The sequence below is a fragment of the Phalaenopsis equestris genome, unplaced genomic scaffold (genome assembly GCF_001263595.1).
Source record: "Phalaenopsis equestris unplaced genomic scaffold, ASM126359v1 Scaffold000223, whole genome shotgun sequence".
Classification (NCBI taxonomy): domain Eukaryota; kingdom Viridiplantae; phylum Streptophyta; class Magnoliopsida; order Asparagales; family Orchidaceae; genus Phalaenopsis; species Phalaenopsis equestris.
Window position 1 is genome coordinate 1,653,626 of NW_018164665.1, and position 19,418 is coordinate 1,673,043.

General features: G+C 39.2%; 1 protein-coding gene across 1 annotated transcript; it reads right to left on the reverse strand.

Moving 5' to 3' along the window:
- Positions 1-14,348: 14,348 nt before the first annotated feature.
- On the reverse strand, positions 14,349-17,317 carry LOC110023256 (L-type lectin-domain containing receptor kinase VIII.2). The gene is given in 3 exon segments (XM_020722569.1): positions 14,349-14,842; positions 14,844-14,945; positions 14,947-17,317. Coding segments are annotated over 3 exon segments (2,202 nt in total). The 5' UTR covers positions 16,623-17,317; the 3' UTR covers positions 14,349-14,418.
- Between the last annotated feature and the right edge of the window lie 2,101 nt (positions 17,318-19,418).

Genomic DNA, 19,418 nt, shown 5'->3' on the forward strand with positions numbered 1-19,418 from the left:
CAAAACACGCAAAGTCCAGTGGTAGATTTGTGGTGCATGTGATGCATAGCATCGAAGAAGAATATCACCCCTGTTAGATGTGTAAGCCAAAGTGACTGGAGCCTTTCAAATATCGTAGGAGATGAGTTCGTTGTTTGTAGTGATGTGTAGTTGGAGAGTGCATGTGTTGACAAAACCAATATACTAGCATAGGAGATGTCCGGTCGAGTGACCATGAGATATTTAAGAGAGCCCGTTAATTGGCGGTAGAGAGTTGGGTTGTGGAAAGGAGTACTTGGTGTTGAACCAGACTGCTGTCTTTCTTGTATAAGCGTGCTAATAGGAGTGCAGTCTGACATCCCTGCTGTTTGGAGGAGTTGGAATACATACCTTTGCTCTATATTTTTTCCTGTAATAATCACATCATCCACGTAGATTACCACAAAGATGTGAGCATTATCTTGATTATATAGAAAAAGGGATGGATCTGATGAAGAAGTTCGAGAATGTTATGAACCACTGTCGGCCGTAGAGAGATTTCTGAAGTAAGCAAACATGATGGGGAAGTTGAGGATCGGTGAAGCCCAGTGGTTGTTTCATGCAAATTTTTTCGTTGAGGTTGCCGTGGAGGAAGGTGTTTGATATGTCAAATTGTAATACATCCCATTGGTGTGGAGGGAAAGGGTGAGAAGTATACAAATGGTGGGAAGCTTCGCGAACGGGCAAAAGGTTTCGTGATAGTTAATTCTGAACTGTTGTCGTATCCTTCGACAACGAGGCAGGCCTTGTATCTAGGTACTTCACCAAGAATTTAATTTGGTTGTATATGTCCACTGGGACCCAAGTAGAGGCTGTTTTTTTGGAGGTACAATTTTCATGTACATTATTTTTGGACTGCAGTGAATTCTTCAATCATGGCCTGTCGCCACTGAGGATATTTGTTGGCTTGAGTGAAGCATGTGTGGTCGGGTGATGACTGAATTTGGCGGGAAATAGTTTAGTTTCTGGGTTGGTTTGAGGTAGCCAGTCTTCGATCCGGTCACCAATTGATGCGTGGGCTGTTTTGCAATGGTAGAAGGTGGTTGTAGGGAATGTGGAGACAAGGGAGGTGCTGCAGTTGGGCGATGGGTTGTGGGTTGGTGCAGTTTGTTCGTTGGGTAACGGATTGGGAGGATTGGGAGAAAGCTAGGAGGTTGGTATAAGGAAGCATGGAGTGGTACGTTGGTTTATGTACTGTTGTTGGGCTGCCTTGGCACAGAGTTAAAGAAATGGGAAAGAACTTTTATCAAAAATCATGTGACGAGAGATGATTATTTTGTTGGTGATGGGATTGAGGCATTTGTATACCTTGTGTTGTAATGAATAGCCACAGGGATATGCATGAAGTGGGCGAGGTGCTAGCTTATGGGAGGTTTGTGGTTTCTGCCAAGGATAACAATAGCATCCTAACACGGGGAGGTGTGTGTAGGTTGTTTTTGATCGATGAAGATGTTCATAGGGGGAAATATGATGTGTAGTTCTAGTGGGCATCCGTTTTATGAGGTAAGCTGAGGTGAGGAGACTATCGGTCCAAAAGGTGAAGGGGACGTGAGCTTGATGCAAGAGAGCATGGTGGTCCAAGTAGGTGACGATGTTTTCTTCGACCACACCATTTTGTTTAGGTGTATATGGGCATGAATATTGATGGCGAATGACATTATCAGCGAGAAATTGATTAAGATTGTGATTGTTGAATTCGCGGCCTCCGTCAAAGCGAAGAATTTTTATCTTGATGTAGAATTGATGTTGAAGTAGAAGAACAAAGTGTTTGGTAGTTTGTGTAGTTCGAGGTTTATCATGCATGAAGAAAACCCAACAGCATTTAGAAAAATGATCAACAAACGCACTATGCAATTTGTAACCTTGATAGAATAAGATTGGGGAGGGACCTCATACATCGCTATGAATAAGTTCTAGTAACTCGTATTTGTGACCTATGGTAGATACAAAGTGCTGTTTGTGACTCTTAGACATACTACAAATACTGCAAAAAGTTGGAGTGGATGGTATATATAAGGATTGGCTTTTGGAAATTGTAGAGATGATATCGGAGTGTGAATGACCCAATCACGATGCCATAGCTTGGAGTGTTGCACGTTGGAGAGGAAAGAAGTCAATGCTCATGGAAGAGTCGGGGAGTATGGCGTGGAGTAGAGACCATTGAAACTGGATCCCTTGAGGATCAGCTGTGAGTATGTGGATCAAAGATGTAGAACCCGAAAGAGTCAAATGAAACAATAAGATTATTATCCTTGGTTACTTTGTGAATGGAAATTATGTTGTGAGAAAGCAAATGGCGTGGTGGTTTTGAGAGAGTTTAAGCTTACGGATTGGGATGGAAATGAGGCCATCACCCTTGTATTGAATCAGAATTGCTTGCCCATTGCCAACAAGAACCTTTTCCGAACCTTCATAACGAGTAGGTTGTTGTAGTTGATTAAGATTGGAGGTGGAGTGTATTGTCGCTCCCGAATCCAAAATCCAGCCTTTGGAGGTGGCCGTTAGTGCTTGAGGTGGTGGGATTGTGGGGGTGTAATCAAAGTTGTTTCTATGCCAGCATATTGAGGCGGAATGTCTGGCTTTGTTGCATATTTGACAAATTGTTTCTATGACCAGATCGAAGACTGGCTACCTCAAACCCTCCCACCCACCCCTCCTTATTGTTGAGATGTCCTCTTCCTCCAGTAGCCATGAGAGCCAATTAATCTTAAGTGGAGGGAACAGTTTTTTGTAGTGTCATTGTTGATGTTGATTTCCTCACTACAAAAGAGTGTGTAAAGCTCCTCAAGTGTGATGGGCTGCAACATAGTTCGAATGAAGGTTTTGAATGCATTGTAGGAATGAGGGAGACTATTAAGTATGTATAGAATTTCATCTTCCTGGTCGATTTTTTATCCTGCTGATGTGATTTGATCCACCAGATGTCGAACGTCAGTGAAGGAGCAGAGCTTCAAAAGGGACGGAGCTGAAGGCCGGATTGCGGAGGTATTAAGGAAATCGCGATATTAAAACGGAGCGGTAAGAAAACGTCCATCCTAACGCACTAATCAAACGGGACGGCAGCTTTTTCAAAATGCCGCCGCACCCTATAAGCTGCCCCAAACGGGCACCAAGTATTGAGTCATAGTGTTCCCTTTCATTGAAATATAATATAATTCATTTTTCAACTGAATCACACGAGATCTATTTATGGGTTGTAGTCAGTGTTCTATAGAAGGTTTAGCATGTGGGGAAGCACTGATGGGTATATTGTTGTTTGGGGCGAAAGGAGGAGGGGATTGGGATTCAGAGAATGTTGATTCATCCATTCTGAGGAGAGGGGGATGAACATTACTTCGTGTGGTTTTACACAGGATGTTTATATGTATACAGGAATGTTCTACAGTATCATAGTTGTCACGTGTACAGTAGGTGGTTATGGGTAATACCTGTGAACCAGGGGACCACATTCATGATGAGTTTCATGGGGGGTGAAGAAGTGTTGCTAATAAATAGTTTGCTTTAAAGAAAAGTAGAATTACATGCATGCCAGACAAATCTCATGTATTTACATATCTAATACCTAAACTATTAACTTTTACATACATGTCACTCAAAACATCATGTATTACATATTTAATGCTGTAAAGTTTATATCTACTGTAATACATGCTAAAAGTTCCTAATAGAGCATTTCTACCACTACGTTACTTTCCATTTGTTCTCGCTATCGGGGAGAAAAATAAAATTGTTCCTCGAGAGATCAATTGACTAAGATTCTCGAGTTCGTCAAGCTCAGGCCGGAACAAGTCGACTAGCTTGAGCCGACCGGAAACGTTACAATTGGCTATATTTAGACGGACCGAGGAAGTTGCATTCTGAACTTGGGCGGAATCCCTCCTTTGTAGATATTGAAATACCCAAATATACATCTATTGTAGCTTAGTCAACATACTAAGGGTTTTTTTGGGGCAGCTGCAACTTATTGAATAACCTGTTGATAAGCTAATTAAAAATAATCTACTGATAAGTTAAGTTCGGTGGTTATTACAAATTTTTATTTTTTTGGAAAAATCAAATCACAGTCAGAAAGCTGCCACCGCACTTATCTAGGTGCGGTGTGAAAATGCTATTTCAGCATTTTGAAAACGCGTAAGCTACCAAAACGCAGTTTACCCAAACAAGTCATGTGTGTTTTCAAAACGCCACCACACCAAATAAGCTGCCCCAAACGGACCCTAAGAGGGTGTTTGGATGCACATAGGATTTAGGTAAAGTAGAACTTAATACTTTCGATAAATCAGGATTTATAAAATATGGTGCTATTAAATTCAAGAATATGTTTGGTATAATTTAATTTAAGTCTGTTTAGATTCATCTCTTATGTTTGGTATTTTTAACAAGATTTCAATTTTCTTGTACTTGAAATATGTTAAATCCACCTAAATATTGGATTTAGTAAAATTCATATTTATGTCAAAATTAATGGAGGGAGAGAATTTTTGATTTAGCAAAGTGTTGAATTTATTTCATTTTTTTTTTCTTTTTTTACTTTTGGTTGAATTTATAGGATTATCGCCTAGGGGTGTAAACGAGTTGAGCCCAGCTCGAGCCAGCTTTGGCTTGAGCTTGATTAATTATATCGAGTTCGTGCTCGAGCTTAAGGCTACGAGTTTGAGCCGGCTTGTTTAATATCATAGAGAGAAAATAATATTATATTAAGTTAGTGTTATGATAAAATGATAAAATATAACATATTTAATACTTTTAAAGATAAAATTTTTAAAATTAATATATTTTGCGTATATTTTATATTAATATATTTTTTAAACAAATCGGTTGACAAGTCGGCTTAACTCACACCACCTAAAATCACTGCCTAAGGCTCACTGGAATTTGGCTGCAGAGATTGTTCCCATGTAGACCCAAATTCTCCTTTTACCTTGGCGCAAGCAAAGGAAACTGAGGGCCCATTTGGGGTAACTTTTTGAAAACTCCGTAGTACCGTTTGGATCATGCGTTTAGCCCGCTGGTTGAACCCCGCAGGCCGCGTTTTAGGATAAACTGCTTATCCTGAAAACGCACGAGCTGCCCCAAAATTTAATTAGCTTAACCTAATTTTAATATTTTTTTAAATTATTTTTTCATTCAATTTTAAATTGGATTGAGTTGCAGTCAATTATTTTGATATCTCCCAACTTTAAAGCAGTCCATGCCTGTTGCCCCTAAAATTAGAACAATATTATAAATAGAACAATATTATGCATGTAAAAATTGAATGTCATCATTTTAACTTTTAAGAAGTGAAATGGTATGCATGTAAAAATTGAATTTTAGGTGCTAGATGCGTAAATACATAAGAATTGAGTGGTGGTATGTAAATATCCCACTACTTTATTAAAAAATTTCGAACAATTTTAGGTGTTCGAAATTGGACGCACACGGGCTGTTCACAAACGAGGAGCCAGTTCGACATCCCTAATATTAATATATATTAATTATATAACTTATATTATATAAATATATAATATTTATTTTAGTATATTACTAATATAGTATATTAATATATTATTATTATTATTAATTTATTATATATTATAATTTATAAAATTAAATTTTTTAAAATATCATAAATTATATTTATATATATAATTATTTTAAATTATTTTATATTTCGAACAATAACGATTCAAACACGAACGAACGCATCACTGTTTGTGTTTGGTTCGTTTAACTGACCGAACGAAAAAAAAATTGTTCACGTTCGTCTCGTTTGCTCATCAAACAAATCGAACACGAACCCATTGATGAACTAAACACGAACCGTTCGCGAACAACGAGCTTTTTTGACAGCCCTAATCCTAAGACATTCCGAACAAATTCCAAAATATGGATGCATCATTGATACTTGTTCCAACTAACTACACACTGGTTGGTCGGAACTAAAGGCTCATACAGAAGAAGACATTAAATGGCTTATGCTTGAAGCATCAATCAGAGGTAGCAGAAAGTGATGTTTTGAACATCAAAAGCTAATTTAATGATTATTGTCGCACCATGCTCCATTTTTTTATTAGCCATGCATTTGGTCATTGAATAGGAATATATAACTTGAAGCCTAAGAAAACAATCTAATCAATTTATGGAAGTTTATGAGGTTTGGTTGACAAGTAAACATTTTTGGTAGACCTAATGCTATGGATGATGATTACTTTAACTACTTTATTCAATGATGTTGGTTTTGCATTTGCAAGATTTAAGGTGGGGATATTTACATGCATACCCCTCAATTCTTATGTTATTTACATTATTGGGACATTCGGACGCCCATGTCTTGTTTGGGGCAGCTTATTTGGTGCGGTAGCAGTTTTATAGTTGTGATATGATATTTCCACAAAAAAAAAAGTAATTGTTGTCACAGCTTTTTGAACAATATAGTTTTTCAGTAGCTTATTAATAAGTTGCAGCTGCCCCAAACAGACTCTTAATGATGTTGGAATTGAGTGATTATATATATGTTAAGATTATTCTTGTCAAGATACTCGATTGTAAGTTTATCAAATTTGTAATCTATTTGTTCTTCCAATTGGGCACCCACCGAAAGCTTCCAAAATCAGCTAATAGCTTGATCTTGACTTAATTTTACTTTGATTTGACCAAATTTAGTGTCATTATGTTTATCTCATTAAATCGGTCTGTTTAACTATAAGTTTGTTGAAATCAGAGTTATTGATTATATTTAGTTGAAGTTTGAACATTCTTCATCTAAAAAGGTTATCTCGAGATTAATGTCGCGTCCAGTGATTCATGTCATATGATAGAGATTTATTGGTGGTGTACCAATTTGTATTTCACATATTAAAAGCTAAAATTGTGGTATTTTTGATGCAATATGAAAGATTTGAGGGTATAAGTGTGAAAATGAAAGTTTTAAGTTTTAGATATGCAATTGCATGGGAAATTGGTGGTATGTATGTAAATACCCATTTAAAGTGTGGTGCTTCTTAAATTTGTTCCATCATTGGTACTTAGCAATAATTCAAAGGGGTCGTGCAATTTTGAATAAATAGTATATAAGAGTTTAGTGAAAACTATAAAAAATTGGGGGAAAAGATAACATAAATATAATGATATTTTTCAAATAAAGTTTCAAAAATAAATACAAAGTAATCATTAAGGAATTTAAAATTCAGTGGTTCGTTCATTTTCAATGTATTTGAAATTCGCTTAATTGAGAAATGTATTAAGAGTATAAGCTTCTTTCGCTGTCACGAGTCGCCACTGCTTCCCACCTCCAATTGTCAGCTGCTTGTCACCTCCCTGGGGTGGGGGGTGGGGTGAGCAGCCCAGGACTTCAATACTGCTTTTCGGCTCTACATCTAGCAAATGTGTGACTTTTTGTCCGTGACATTCTCCTCCACCCAATCACGTGACGTCTTCGTCACAGATCGACTCCTCTGAGGGTCCCACTGGACCATGGAGAGTCCACACAACTGACAGACATTAATCTGCCCTGATACCACTTGTCACCTCCCAAAAGAGCCCTTCGAGGTAGTGGACAGCCCAGAACTTAAATACTGTTTTTCGGCCCTACACCTAGCAAATGTATGACTTTTTGTCCGTGACATGCTGCTCACCATCGTCTCTATTATCTGTCACGAACATTTTCTCTGCAACCGCCGCATTCCACCATCATTGGTGGTTGGCACAACTATTAACCACCGCCATATTTCAAATTTCGCATTTATTTTATAAGCAATGAGATATATATATAAAAAAACTCCTAATTTTAAATTCATTATGATTTAAAAAATAATAATAATCCAATTATTTAAAATATATTGTGCAACTTTATCCTCTAATTGTAATGCAATAATCATAGGGGCATTTACATGAGGATCGCCTAATTCTTACATGTTTACATATCTAAAATCTAAACATTACTTTTTTACATTTATACCACTGAAATATTTGACATCACATTAAAGTTACTCCTATTTTAACTTTTAAAAAATAGAATAAATATTTTCATGTAATAAGGTGATGTATATACAAAATCTAATGTTTTGGCGGTAGATATGTAAATACAATTTGTTGAGTGGTATGTATGTAAATCTTGCTTGTTAAAGTCAAACTTTAGAAACCCAATGGTTATACATAAACAACTTGTTCTGCATGTATTCTTATTATTGTTATTACTCTCATTTGTTTATGCCAAGACTCCCAACATACAATGTATGATCTATGGAAAGTTTAGACTTGATATTTAAGAGTAGTGATACGCGCAAATTTTCATCATGCGACAAGAAACTCGAGAGATACGAATCTCGAAGAAACTTTTGAGCATGAAATATTCAAAATTTTGATTAAATATAATTCAGAACTTTAATTTCAATAAACTTACTGACAAACTGGCTGGCTCGACGAGACAGATATAATGAAACTAAAAGTTGTTCAATCCGCGTCAAATCAAGTCGATAAATTACTCTTGAAGGCTTTCAAGTGCTTAATTGGAAGGTCTAACAAATTTTGAATATGACATGCTTACAGTAAAATCGAGTATCTAGATAAGACGAACTCAACAAACCTAAAATCAATATATTTTGATATTAGTAAAAGAGTTAAATGTCCACAGAACACCATCTGATCAAGGGAATTTCCTCACGATGTCCGATCAAAGTGGTATGGATTCCTTTCTTATTTGTAATATGGACTATATAAATAGAGCTCTAGCCCTCTCTTGAGAAGGGGACTAGACCCTTAGCCAGATGAAGGCCGAAGCCTTGAGAACATGGATCAAAAGTCTAGTATTCTGCACTAACAAATCGGCGAACACTTTCGGCTCTTGTAGCCACCGACCACCGTCAACGACCGCTTGTTGACTGTTGTCAAATACCATCGACTGCCACTTGCTCTTTGCAAAGAAATGTCGTACGAAGCAACAACCAATACCTCAGATTCATGATGCAATCTACGAAGTGGTGCGTCATTTCGAATGTTGTATGGATCCCAAAAGATGGTGTATCGAAGCTCAAAAAATAACTCCCCACTGGAGCAACGAGTTCTTCTCCGCACGAACGTTGTAACTTAAGAAACTGTGTAACATCTTCTTGCATGTGAGACAAAGAGTTGTACTTCTAACTACCAACTCATAGTGAAACATTTTAACTAAGACGTCATGATTTTTTCCCTTTCCAAGTTTTCCGCATAAAAACTACAAGTGTCTCTAATGGTTATTTTTTTTAATCTGAGCATGTGTTGGATTCACGTACGATGCTAAGACACTTATTCATTACTTTACCTTCGCAAAATTTCTAGCACACGTCAAGTAGCAAATTCAACTTTCACTAATTAGATTTGAATAAAGTATTCTTTTCACAATAAACATGATGGATAACATATATATTTTTATGTAATGTTTGTATACATACCATTCAATTCCTATGTATTTACATATTTAACACTGAAACTTTTGAGAGTTATATGTACACATGCAAATACGTAAGTACCAAGATTTATTTTTGGCTAAGAAAAACATAAATATCAAAGGTGGGAATCAATATGAGCTTGAACTTTAATGGTAGGAATCGACATGCTTATGATGAATTATAAGCACTAAATAATGTTAACGTTTTGTTAAGTACTAAATGTACTGATTCAAAAAAGTTTCTAATGACTGTGTTGGCATCCATTATTTATGCAACCTAAGCAAAACATCCCTGTCGAGTGACACGGCGCAAGTCGTACTCCAAGTCCATTGTGGTCAAACCAGCATTGCCACTGGTATCCTCCACGATGACGTTTGCTCCTGTGGCATAGAGCTATATATGACTGATACATATTCTTGCGGCATAGACTGTTGACGAGGTAGCTCCATATGTGTTTGTGCCCTAAGTTTAAGGTTCGGACAGAAGAATTTCACAACTAGAACTGTCGTGCTCTACGAGATGTGTACGGTTCACATTCTCGAGCACTTTTGAGACATGTTTTCGACCCCCTATGGAGGTCCGAGGGTCATGAATTGCTCATATTCGATCCTCCGAAAGTCCCACAATGCTTGAGACATCTTTGACAGACTTTTTTGGAAGCCAAAATTTTCTGGGGATTGGTGTGACCACGCCTAACCAGTGGGCTTGAACACGCCTAACCAGTGGCGTGACCACGCCTATATTAGGAGTGACCATATCAATTCCTCCCCGAAGTGCTTCAAAGTGCCCGGCGTAATTACGTCGGGTCTTGGGCATAGCCACCCCTATATGAGACGATTTGAACAGTGGCATAACCGCGTTCGAGCCCGGCGTGGCCACGTTGCTGGAACCTGTTTCCCGCCGGCAAGGCGGCCATGACCAGTGGTTCTCCACCCTAAAATGGCATAAAAGACACTTGAAGACCATGATAAATGGGGAAGGTTGCCTTGATCCTTTCGGTAAGCCTTTTGATGAGGATTAACCAGAGAAAAAAGAGCTCATTTGCTTGGATTGGCCGTCATTGGAGGAGAAAGGAGGGGAAGAGCGAGGGAACTTGAGAGGAGCATTCAAGGGGCTTTCTTGAAGGATTTCTTCATCTCTTTCAAAGAGAAAATCAAGGAAGCCATTTTTCGCTCATTTTTTCTCATCTTTTCCTTCATTTCTTTGGTCATCTTTAGCTTATATCAATCCTCCTCAAGCTTAGGTCTTCCTCAAGTTCAAGCTAGTCCCCCCTTTCATGAATGGGAGAGAGATCTATTTACAGAGACTGGGAGAGACTTCACTGAAAATAAGAAAAAAATTTAGACCACTTCATTGAAAGACACATAGAGATTTCCTCAATCGGTCAATTTTTGTGGACATTTGAGTGCTTTGATGTTGTTAAAATTGAGTGATCTTGTTGGATTTGTCCCATAAGACGCTCGATTTGACTATAAATCTGTCAGATTTTAAATTCGTATGATCTTCCAATTAGCCACTCAAAGCTCCCAAAACTAGTTCAGCAACTTGAACCAGACTTGATTTAACTCAGATTAGACTAATTTTAGTATCATAGTGTTCGTTTCCTCGAGCGGTCAATATCATTATAAGTTCGTTGAAATCAGTGTTTTTGATAATTTTTAACTGGAGTTTGAATATATCTCATTCAAAAAATATTTCGAGATTTGTATCGGTTATCTTGAGATTTGTGTCAAATAAAAAATTTTATTAATGACGTAGCATTTGTGTGTGTGTGTGTGTGTTATAATTGATGGGAGAAGATAACCCACTACATTCGTGCCCGGGATGTTGACGTGAACAACCTTTCGAGACTGTAGTGAAGGTTGTTCCCCACATCAAATAATGCTCCAAAGATGATCTTCAAGATGTAAAGAAGGTTCTTTCGACAGTTGGACGACGTACATCATTAAGAAATGAAGCAGTGACTCGGTGCCTCAGAGCTGAAAACAATGTCGAACGTGGCTCCGTTTCTCACATACGACGTCAAACTAAATATCTGTTGAATTCTCGTGCAATGCTAAAATGATAATCTATTATTTTATTACGGTGAATCTTCTAGCACACATCAATAATAATAATAATACTATTTCTAATGACCATGGAATCCACATATATGGCATTATTAAGAAACCTGCCGCTTTAATTCGTACACATTAGAAAAATAAATGTATATATATATATAAAGGAAAGGGCACATGATCTATACATTAAACAGTAATTTTCGAATATAAATAATCCTATCATGTCCTACAATTCCATTTCGCAGAAGTCTACATCAACTCATGGGAATATTAAAAAGGCATGACACTCCCATTCCCTCATGTTTACTTCAGCCCCCTCCCAATTATTTCCCTTTCGCCATTTTTCATGAAAAAAGAGACCTTTTAACATGTTCTCATTTGATATTAATGTTGATTTTGACACCTTTTCGTGTGGACATCAGTCAGCCTTCGCTCTGGCAAATCAATCGGCTTTGAGTGTGGGTAGTGATCGGTGTTCACTCTAGGAAGTCAGTCGATTTTGAGTGCGGTATGCGGTCAACCTTAGGGTGGTCAGTCAGTTTATCTGTTATTGTTCCTTGGTGATCTCTAGAGAACTTTGGGGTAATTGTTAAGAGGGCCTCACTTGTTGGATGGAGGGTTAGACCATCGTCTCGTCGTGGGCGTGAATGTCAATCTATTATTAGCCTGGTTGGCCCTTCGATCGTCAGCCTAGTCTTCCGTTGATCGACGGTCATTTGGTCGGTCGTCAAAGATTTGGTCGGCTAGTGATCTTCAGTCTGCCGACTCGTGGTTTTCAGTCGATCAGATTCATGAAAACTTGTATCTTTTCATAAAGAGAATCTTAGTCATATCTTTTAATTTGGTCTGTTAAATTATCTCAAGATTCATGCAGATCGTTTTTTGGTGTACGATTATTAATTTCACATATAAAGTAAAAAAATCATGCCTTAATGTCTAAAAATTAATATTACAGTTTACACACTATAATGTCATAAATTTACACATGAAAAAAATGCCCCGCTCTTAAGAGTTAATAATATGATATTTTTAATATAATATTATAAATTTGAGCGCTATTAAAGGGCATTCACATACATACCACATAATTTTTATATATTTACATAAATTGTGTCATCTATAGTTTTTTTATCATCAGGCATAAATCTCGATGCATTTTGAGCATGATACAAAGCAAATTCAAATTCTAGATCATCTGAAGCCCTAATTTTAACAGATTTATAATCAAGCAAAGTGTCTCGACAAGATGGATCTAATGACACTTAAAGTGATGCAATTTTAGTCTAATAAGCCCAAATCAAATACTTGAAGCTTAGTCAAAAGTTTTAGTGCATCAATTAAAGGTTTAAACGATCTCAAAATTTGGCATGCTTAACTAAAATCTACTAGTTCAATGAGAGAAATCCAACGAGCATGAAATCATTCAACTTCAACGTATTTATGATAGTTAACAAGATGGATCAAAATATTTATAATTGCTGCAGACGATTAAGACCGTTATAATCATCAACTACGACTTTCGGGACAACTACAATGATTTTAGCCACAGACTATAGTTCTTTCAACCCGATTATAGTTGTTATAGCTAGCTACTATTATAACGATGTGATTATCAATTTTTATAATATTATCTTCCTTAATTCAGGAGAAGAGTTGATCATGTACTTTTAATTTCTTAATAGATTACTTTGATCAAGTCAGATCTCATGATTTTTTCCCTTTCCTAAGTTTTTTGACATAAAAACTCTATTTTTTCTTACATCTCTTTACACGTGTTAGAAAAGGTAGGAGCCAAATTTTCTAGCGCAGCCATTCCTAATACCTAAACATTCATAATTACATACATGTCAATCAAGTTTTCAACATTACTATAAAAAAATCGCGATCATTATTTTTCAAAAGTGAAATACACATTTTAAGATGACACAAATATTTTAAATAGACATGTAAATACATAAGAATGATGTGATACTTATGTAAATATTCCTTGCAACAATGTTGGGCTTGTTGAATTCAGATTTGTTTGGGATACACATCCAAGGAATATAGCGTAAATAAAGAGAGACAGAGAGAGCACACTAACGAGCAGTAAACTACGTAGAGGTGTATCTCCATTATTCATGAAAAGATCTATTTATAAATAACGGGATGTGAAATTATATATATACACCTACTTAAAAAGGGATTGTACATGATATTTTAGGTAATGGACATTAACTGGATCGAGAGCTTAAAAAGACGTTTAGTCGGATGTTAACTCGGGCAACCATCATTTATAGGTCAGTTGCGTAGTGTGGACCGCCGCTCATACATTCAGACGACTATAATTATCCGTCCAGTCCTTGTAATGAATTTCGTTGAATCAATTGTGCATAGATTATGTCGAGGCACCCTTCAAACATGTTGTCAGTGGTCACCCGTTACAAGGGTTTGCTTGCTCCAAGCTAACATAAGAGCCGATCAAAGGCAGGCCCTTAGTTTTCTCCTGGTGAGCCCTCATCTGCCTCGTCCTCTTCTTCCTGACTATTGAATTCTTACGAGATTCGTGTTGACACATTTTCCCCCATATCCTTAGCCCTCATGATTATTAAATTTCTTCGAGATTAATGTTGACACATTTTGCATCTATATGCTTAGCCCTTCAAGTAGTACATGCCCTAATAAAGTGAGAACATAAATAAACATGGAGCCAACATCCTAACTCAAAATTTTGAATTTTTAACACCTCATATGCTTCCAAACACCCCACGGATAATAAGAATCCATTTCAATTATTGAATGCCCAAAAAATAAATAAATAAATAAATAAATAAATAAATAAATTGAAATTAAAATGCTTTATTTATATAATATTTATGCTTTATTTTAAATAATCTTATAAGTTAAAATAATCTTATACAACACAACACTGAATAAAAACACCGCCCGGTGGCTCACCCTCCTCCGGCGACAAACCGATCCTCCGCACCACCACCACCTCCTCCTCCCCCTCTAAGAATACTTGTAAGAGACGATGAAGACGAAGAAGACGAAATAGGACCGTTAATGGCGTTGTAATCAGACACACTATCTTGTAGAGTAAGCAGCAGCTGGTGGTTAGAGCTCAAGCTCATTGCCGGCTTCGCCGCCGGCACGTGCGGCGGCTCGGCCTCGTCGCCGAGCATCTGCACCACACTTCTCATTCCCGGCCGCATCACCGGATCCGGACTCGAACACCCCAATCCCACAAGCAAAACCCTCCTCATCTCCCTATCGTCAAACTCTCCCTCTATTCTCGGATCCACAGCTTCCACCAATCTCCCCTCCCCATGAAGTCCCCAAACCCATTCCACCAAGCTGCCTGCCCCCCCGCCGGTCATCTATTGGCCGGCGGCCGGAAACCACCTCTAAGACAAGCGCGCCGAAGCTGTAAACATCTGTTTTATCAGACGCGCGACCTGTGAGCAGGTATTCCGGCGTTTGTCCCGGCGTTCGCGGTGGCGTCCGGCGAACGGTCGTGATCTACCTGACGAGCGAGCCCGAAGTCCCCCAGCCGCGGGTGGTAGTCCTCGTCGAGCATCACGTTGCTCGACTTCACGTCTCTGTGTATCACCTGCCTCTCGCATTCGTGGTGGAGATAAGCTAACGCGGAGGCCACGCCGGCGAGGATCTTTCGCCGGTGCATCCATGGGAGCGCCGCCGTGGAGGAATCGAACAGAGCTTTGTCGAGACTGCCATGCCGCATGTAGTCGTAGACTAGCAAAATCTCTCCTTTTTCCTGGCACCAGCCTTGGAGCTTGACGAGGTTACGGTGCCGGAGGGTTGCGATGATCGATAGTTCTGATAAGAACTCTGCTCTCCCCTGTGCGACGCCGGTGGTTTTTGGTCCGTTGATGCAACGCTTGACGGCCACCATTGCGCCGGTTTCTGGAATGATGCCTTTGTAGACTGTGCCGAAAGCGCCGTGGCCGATGATTCGGCAGGAGTTGAAGCCATGGGTGGCGGTGGCGAGCTCGCGGTAGGTGAATTCACGGGGAGTTTTCACTATATCCGCTTCCAAGAAGTCACATTTATGACTAACTGGCTTCGTTCTTCGGGTAAAGGCCCAGATTAGTAAAGCAGCGCAGGCGGCGATGAAGAAGGCGCCGGCGGTAGCCACGCCAGCCACCGCCACGGGGCCCTTGCGGCATAGGTTGTTGCTGTGGCAGAACGAAGAAGATGATGGGGGTTTCATGCTGCTGTTGTTCGGCCCCTCCGCAACAGAGATGGGGACGGCTGGAGCCATGGCGGTCGGCGGAGGTGGAAAAAACAGGGGAGAAATAGGGGATGACAGTCGGGGCGGCGGAGCAGAAGAAATCGTGGGTGGAGAAGAAGGAGATGAAGAAAAATTCCACCTTTCAATGCTGTGGATCTCGGTGCTTCCTTGAGTCGAACCAGAGAATCCCACGAACATAAACTCCTCGATAAACTGCGCGAGGTTGACGGAAAACGATAAGACGGGATTCAATGGCTGAACGGTGGAGTAAGAAACGAAAACCTGCAGAACACCTGCATGATCGTATTCAATCCACGCATTTATGAGCTTGCCGCTCTTCAAATTAATGCTGGCGGAATCCAGATCGGCAACCTGAGCAGAGACCATGAAATTGAGATCCACGCCGACATGGTTATCATTAATGTCCTCGAACTCAGCATCCATGAGCGTGTCGAACTCGACCGCGATGACGGCGGGACCGGCGGAAGAGGAGCTGATGAGGCCGAGAAAGCCACCGGGGTCACCGAGAACGCGGTCGTCGGAGGTGAGGAGGAAAGCGAGGCCGCCGCCGATGGAGGAGGGGTTGAGGTTGACGACGGAGAAGGAAAATGAGGTGGAAAAAGGGAGTACGGCGCCGGTGGTGGGGTGGCGGAAGCGTACCGGCTCCGCGAAAAGAGCCCTCCCGGCGCCGGAATTGGGGACGGGGAGGTCTCGAGAGAGCCGGATGCTGCCGTTCTTGAGGTGAGCGTCGCCGAGAAGCTTCAGGTTTCCTAGAGTCAGAGTAGAGAAGTCGAACCTCACCGCCGCCGTGCGGCGAGGAGAAAGCAGGATCAAAACGAAGAGGTAGAGAAGGGCAATCCAGCACCGGAGGATCCGCCGTCGTTTGTTCTTCTCCGGCGGCATTGTTAGGTAATCCGGCAATCCATTACAGTCTAGAAGACTAGCAAGGCAGGACCGAGTATGGAAATATTCTAGCCGTTGAAGACAAGCAAGTGGATGAAAGGGGAACAGTTTGTGCGTCGTTTGGTGGAGCGGTGACTGCAGAGGAACTTTCCCCTTTTTTAGTGTTGGGTTGGAAAGGTAAAAAAGGTTTAATTTTTGGGACAGTATGGGCAGAAATCAGAGAGAAAGGAAGGAGAAGAAGAAGTGGGGGAATCCAAAGCAGAGAGAGGGATACAAGTGGAGGGATGCGCGACGCGTGTCATACGTAACGGTAAATTGTGAAGGAAATGGGACTGTTTGACTAATCGGCCATGGCGATTTGAGAGCCGTTGTAGTTCTGTTGAAAAAAGAATCTACTCATTAAAGGAAGCTGCTTGGCTGTCATGTGATCGGAAAAGAGGTAAAAAATAAAAAAAAGTTAGCTTTTTGGACGAACAGTACGGCGGATCCGGCCGAGCAGGACGCGGCCCGTGAGTTGGGAGGCGGCGGGTGGTTCCAGGCAGGATCTTTCCGGCGGAGGACCGCCTGCCTATGTTTCGTCTGGGCAGAAAGATTTGTTTTTTTACTTTTTAACAGTAAAGTTGAGGGTTAAGGATATTGTATGACACATATAAATAGCTAAGTTCTTAATGTATTTGGGGGCTAAGAAAAAGAGTAAAAAGAAAGGTGAAGACATGAGCTTAGGTTGTATCCTCTCTATCTCCTCCTCTCATCTCACAAGATCTCTTGTGGGTTCTGTAAATTCATGAATTATACGAGATATCACGTTATAAAAGTATTCAACATCCTGAAAGATATGATGAGCTTGTATTTCATATTTATACCCAATAATGAGATCTTCGATGCAAAGAAGAATGAAGAAAAATAATGGATTACACTAGAGAGTTCGTGTTACAATAGATGTGCGAGCTGAAGGCAATGATAGAAGAGGTAAGGCAGAATGCCTCAAGGACCCATTACCAGAATCATCCTAGAAGTCATACGAGATCATCAAAATCAATATTAACAGGTTTGAAAATTGCTAGATGTTAATTTCATCTAGGAAGTGTAATATCTCAACTAGCTGTCAAATATAATGATACAATAGATGTGCGAGCTGAGGAAATGATAGAAGATGTAAGGCATGATCCCTCAAGGACCCATTATAGGAGTCACCCTAGAAGTCATACGAGATCATCAAGATTGATATTATGAGGTTTGAAAGTTGCTTGATGTTAATTTCACCTGGGAAGTGTAATATCTCAACTGGTTGTCAATTATATTGATGGCTCATGAGTCAAACAATAAATTGAGGATGTATATAGACTTCACTAACTTGAATGTAATCCGCCCTAAAAACGTTCATCTTTTGTCACGGGTCAATACCCTGGTCGACTCATTCGTAGGACATTCAATCATAAGTTTTTTTACACATTCTCTTGATATCACCAAATCAAGATGCACCCCCACTCATACTGGGGGGAAAAAACTACTTTTATTACTAAAGATGGAGTTTATTGCTATAAAATATAGCTTAAAATATAGCAGAGCTACTTATTAGCTACTCATGGACATTTCTTATTATTGACAATCTCCTAATTAAAAGTAAATAACTCAAAGAGCATATATAAGAACTAAGAGAATCTTTTAATACTCTAAGGTGATTCAACCTTAAGCTAAACCCTTAAAAATGTACTTTTGTGGTGTGTTCAAAGAAGTTCCTTGGGTATATGCTTAGAATTGAAAAAAAACAAAGGCAGACCCTGAAAAAAGTGCAAGCTATACTAGATATGCCACAACCGAAGAATCTCTAATAGTTGCAAACCCTAACCATTCGCATTGCGGGCCTGAATAAGGTCCTTTCAAAATTTGGTGACTAAAGTTCATCATTCCTCGGAACCATGAATGACTCCAATCACTTTGTTTAGTCGAAGGAATGCAACTTGTCGTTTAGACTATTAAAAGTTTTGTTATCATCACCTCCTCCATTGCAAATCTTAAGAGCTAGAGAAGAGTAATTCGTTTGCTTGAAAGTTGGGAAAGAAGTGGTCATTTCCATTATGATCTGTAAGGATAATAAGAAATAATTTCTTGCCTGCTAAGTGAGTAAAATTTTACTTGAGGCCAAGTTAAGGTACACGATCATGAAAAAACTCACATTAGCGCAAATTATTTTTGTAAGAAAGTTGTGCCCTTATTTTTAAGCTAATCTTGTTTACATGACAACTGGTCACATGTTGAAATTAGGATTATCAAAACATGATCACTCTGGAAGGTTATTAAATTGGTCAGTAGAATTAAATGAGCTCAAAATTTTTGCATACCCAGAATGACAATTAAAGTTCAAGTAGTTGCTAATGTCCTAGCAAACTTCTTAAGAGGCTTAACCCATAATAATGCCAACATCAAAGAAAAGTTGTGTACATTATATGTGGATGGGGCTTTCAAAATCTAGAAGAAGGCAGTGTGTATAATCTTATAGAGACCCACATCTTGATACTCCATCTGAATTAAATTCAATGCAACCAAAAGTCAAGAGAAGTATGAGGTACTAATCATTAGATTAAGATTTGCATGAGCAATTGGGCTAACAACCCTCCTTATAAAGTCAAATTTCCATCTAATAATTAACCTACTTAATGGATTATTTAAGGTATAGGATGACATCTTGTCTGACTATCTAGCAATAGCAAAGAAATAGATTAGAAAGGTCAATTACCTCTGAATTCAACACGTTACCAGAGAAGAAAACCAATCTTTCAAATTCCTTTTCAAGGG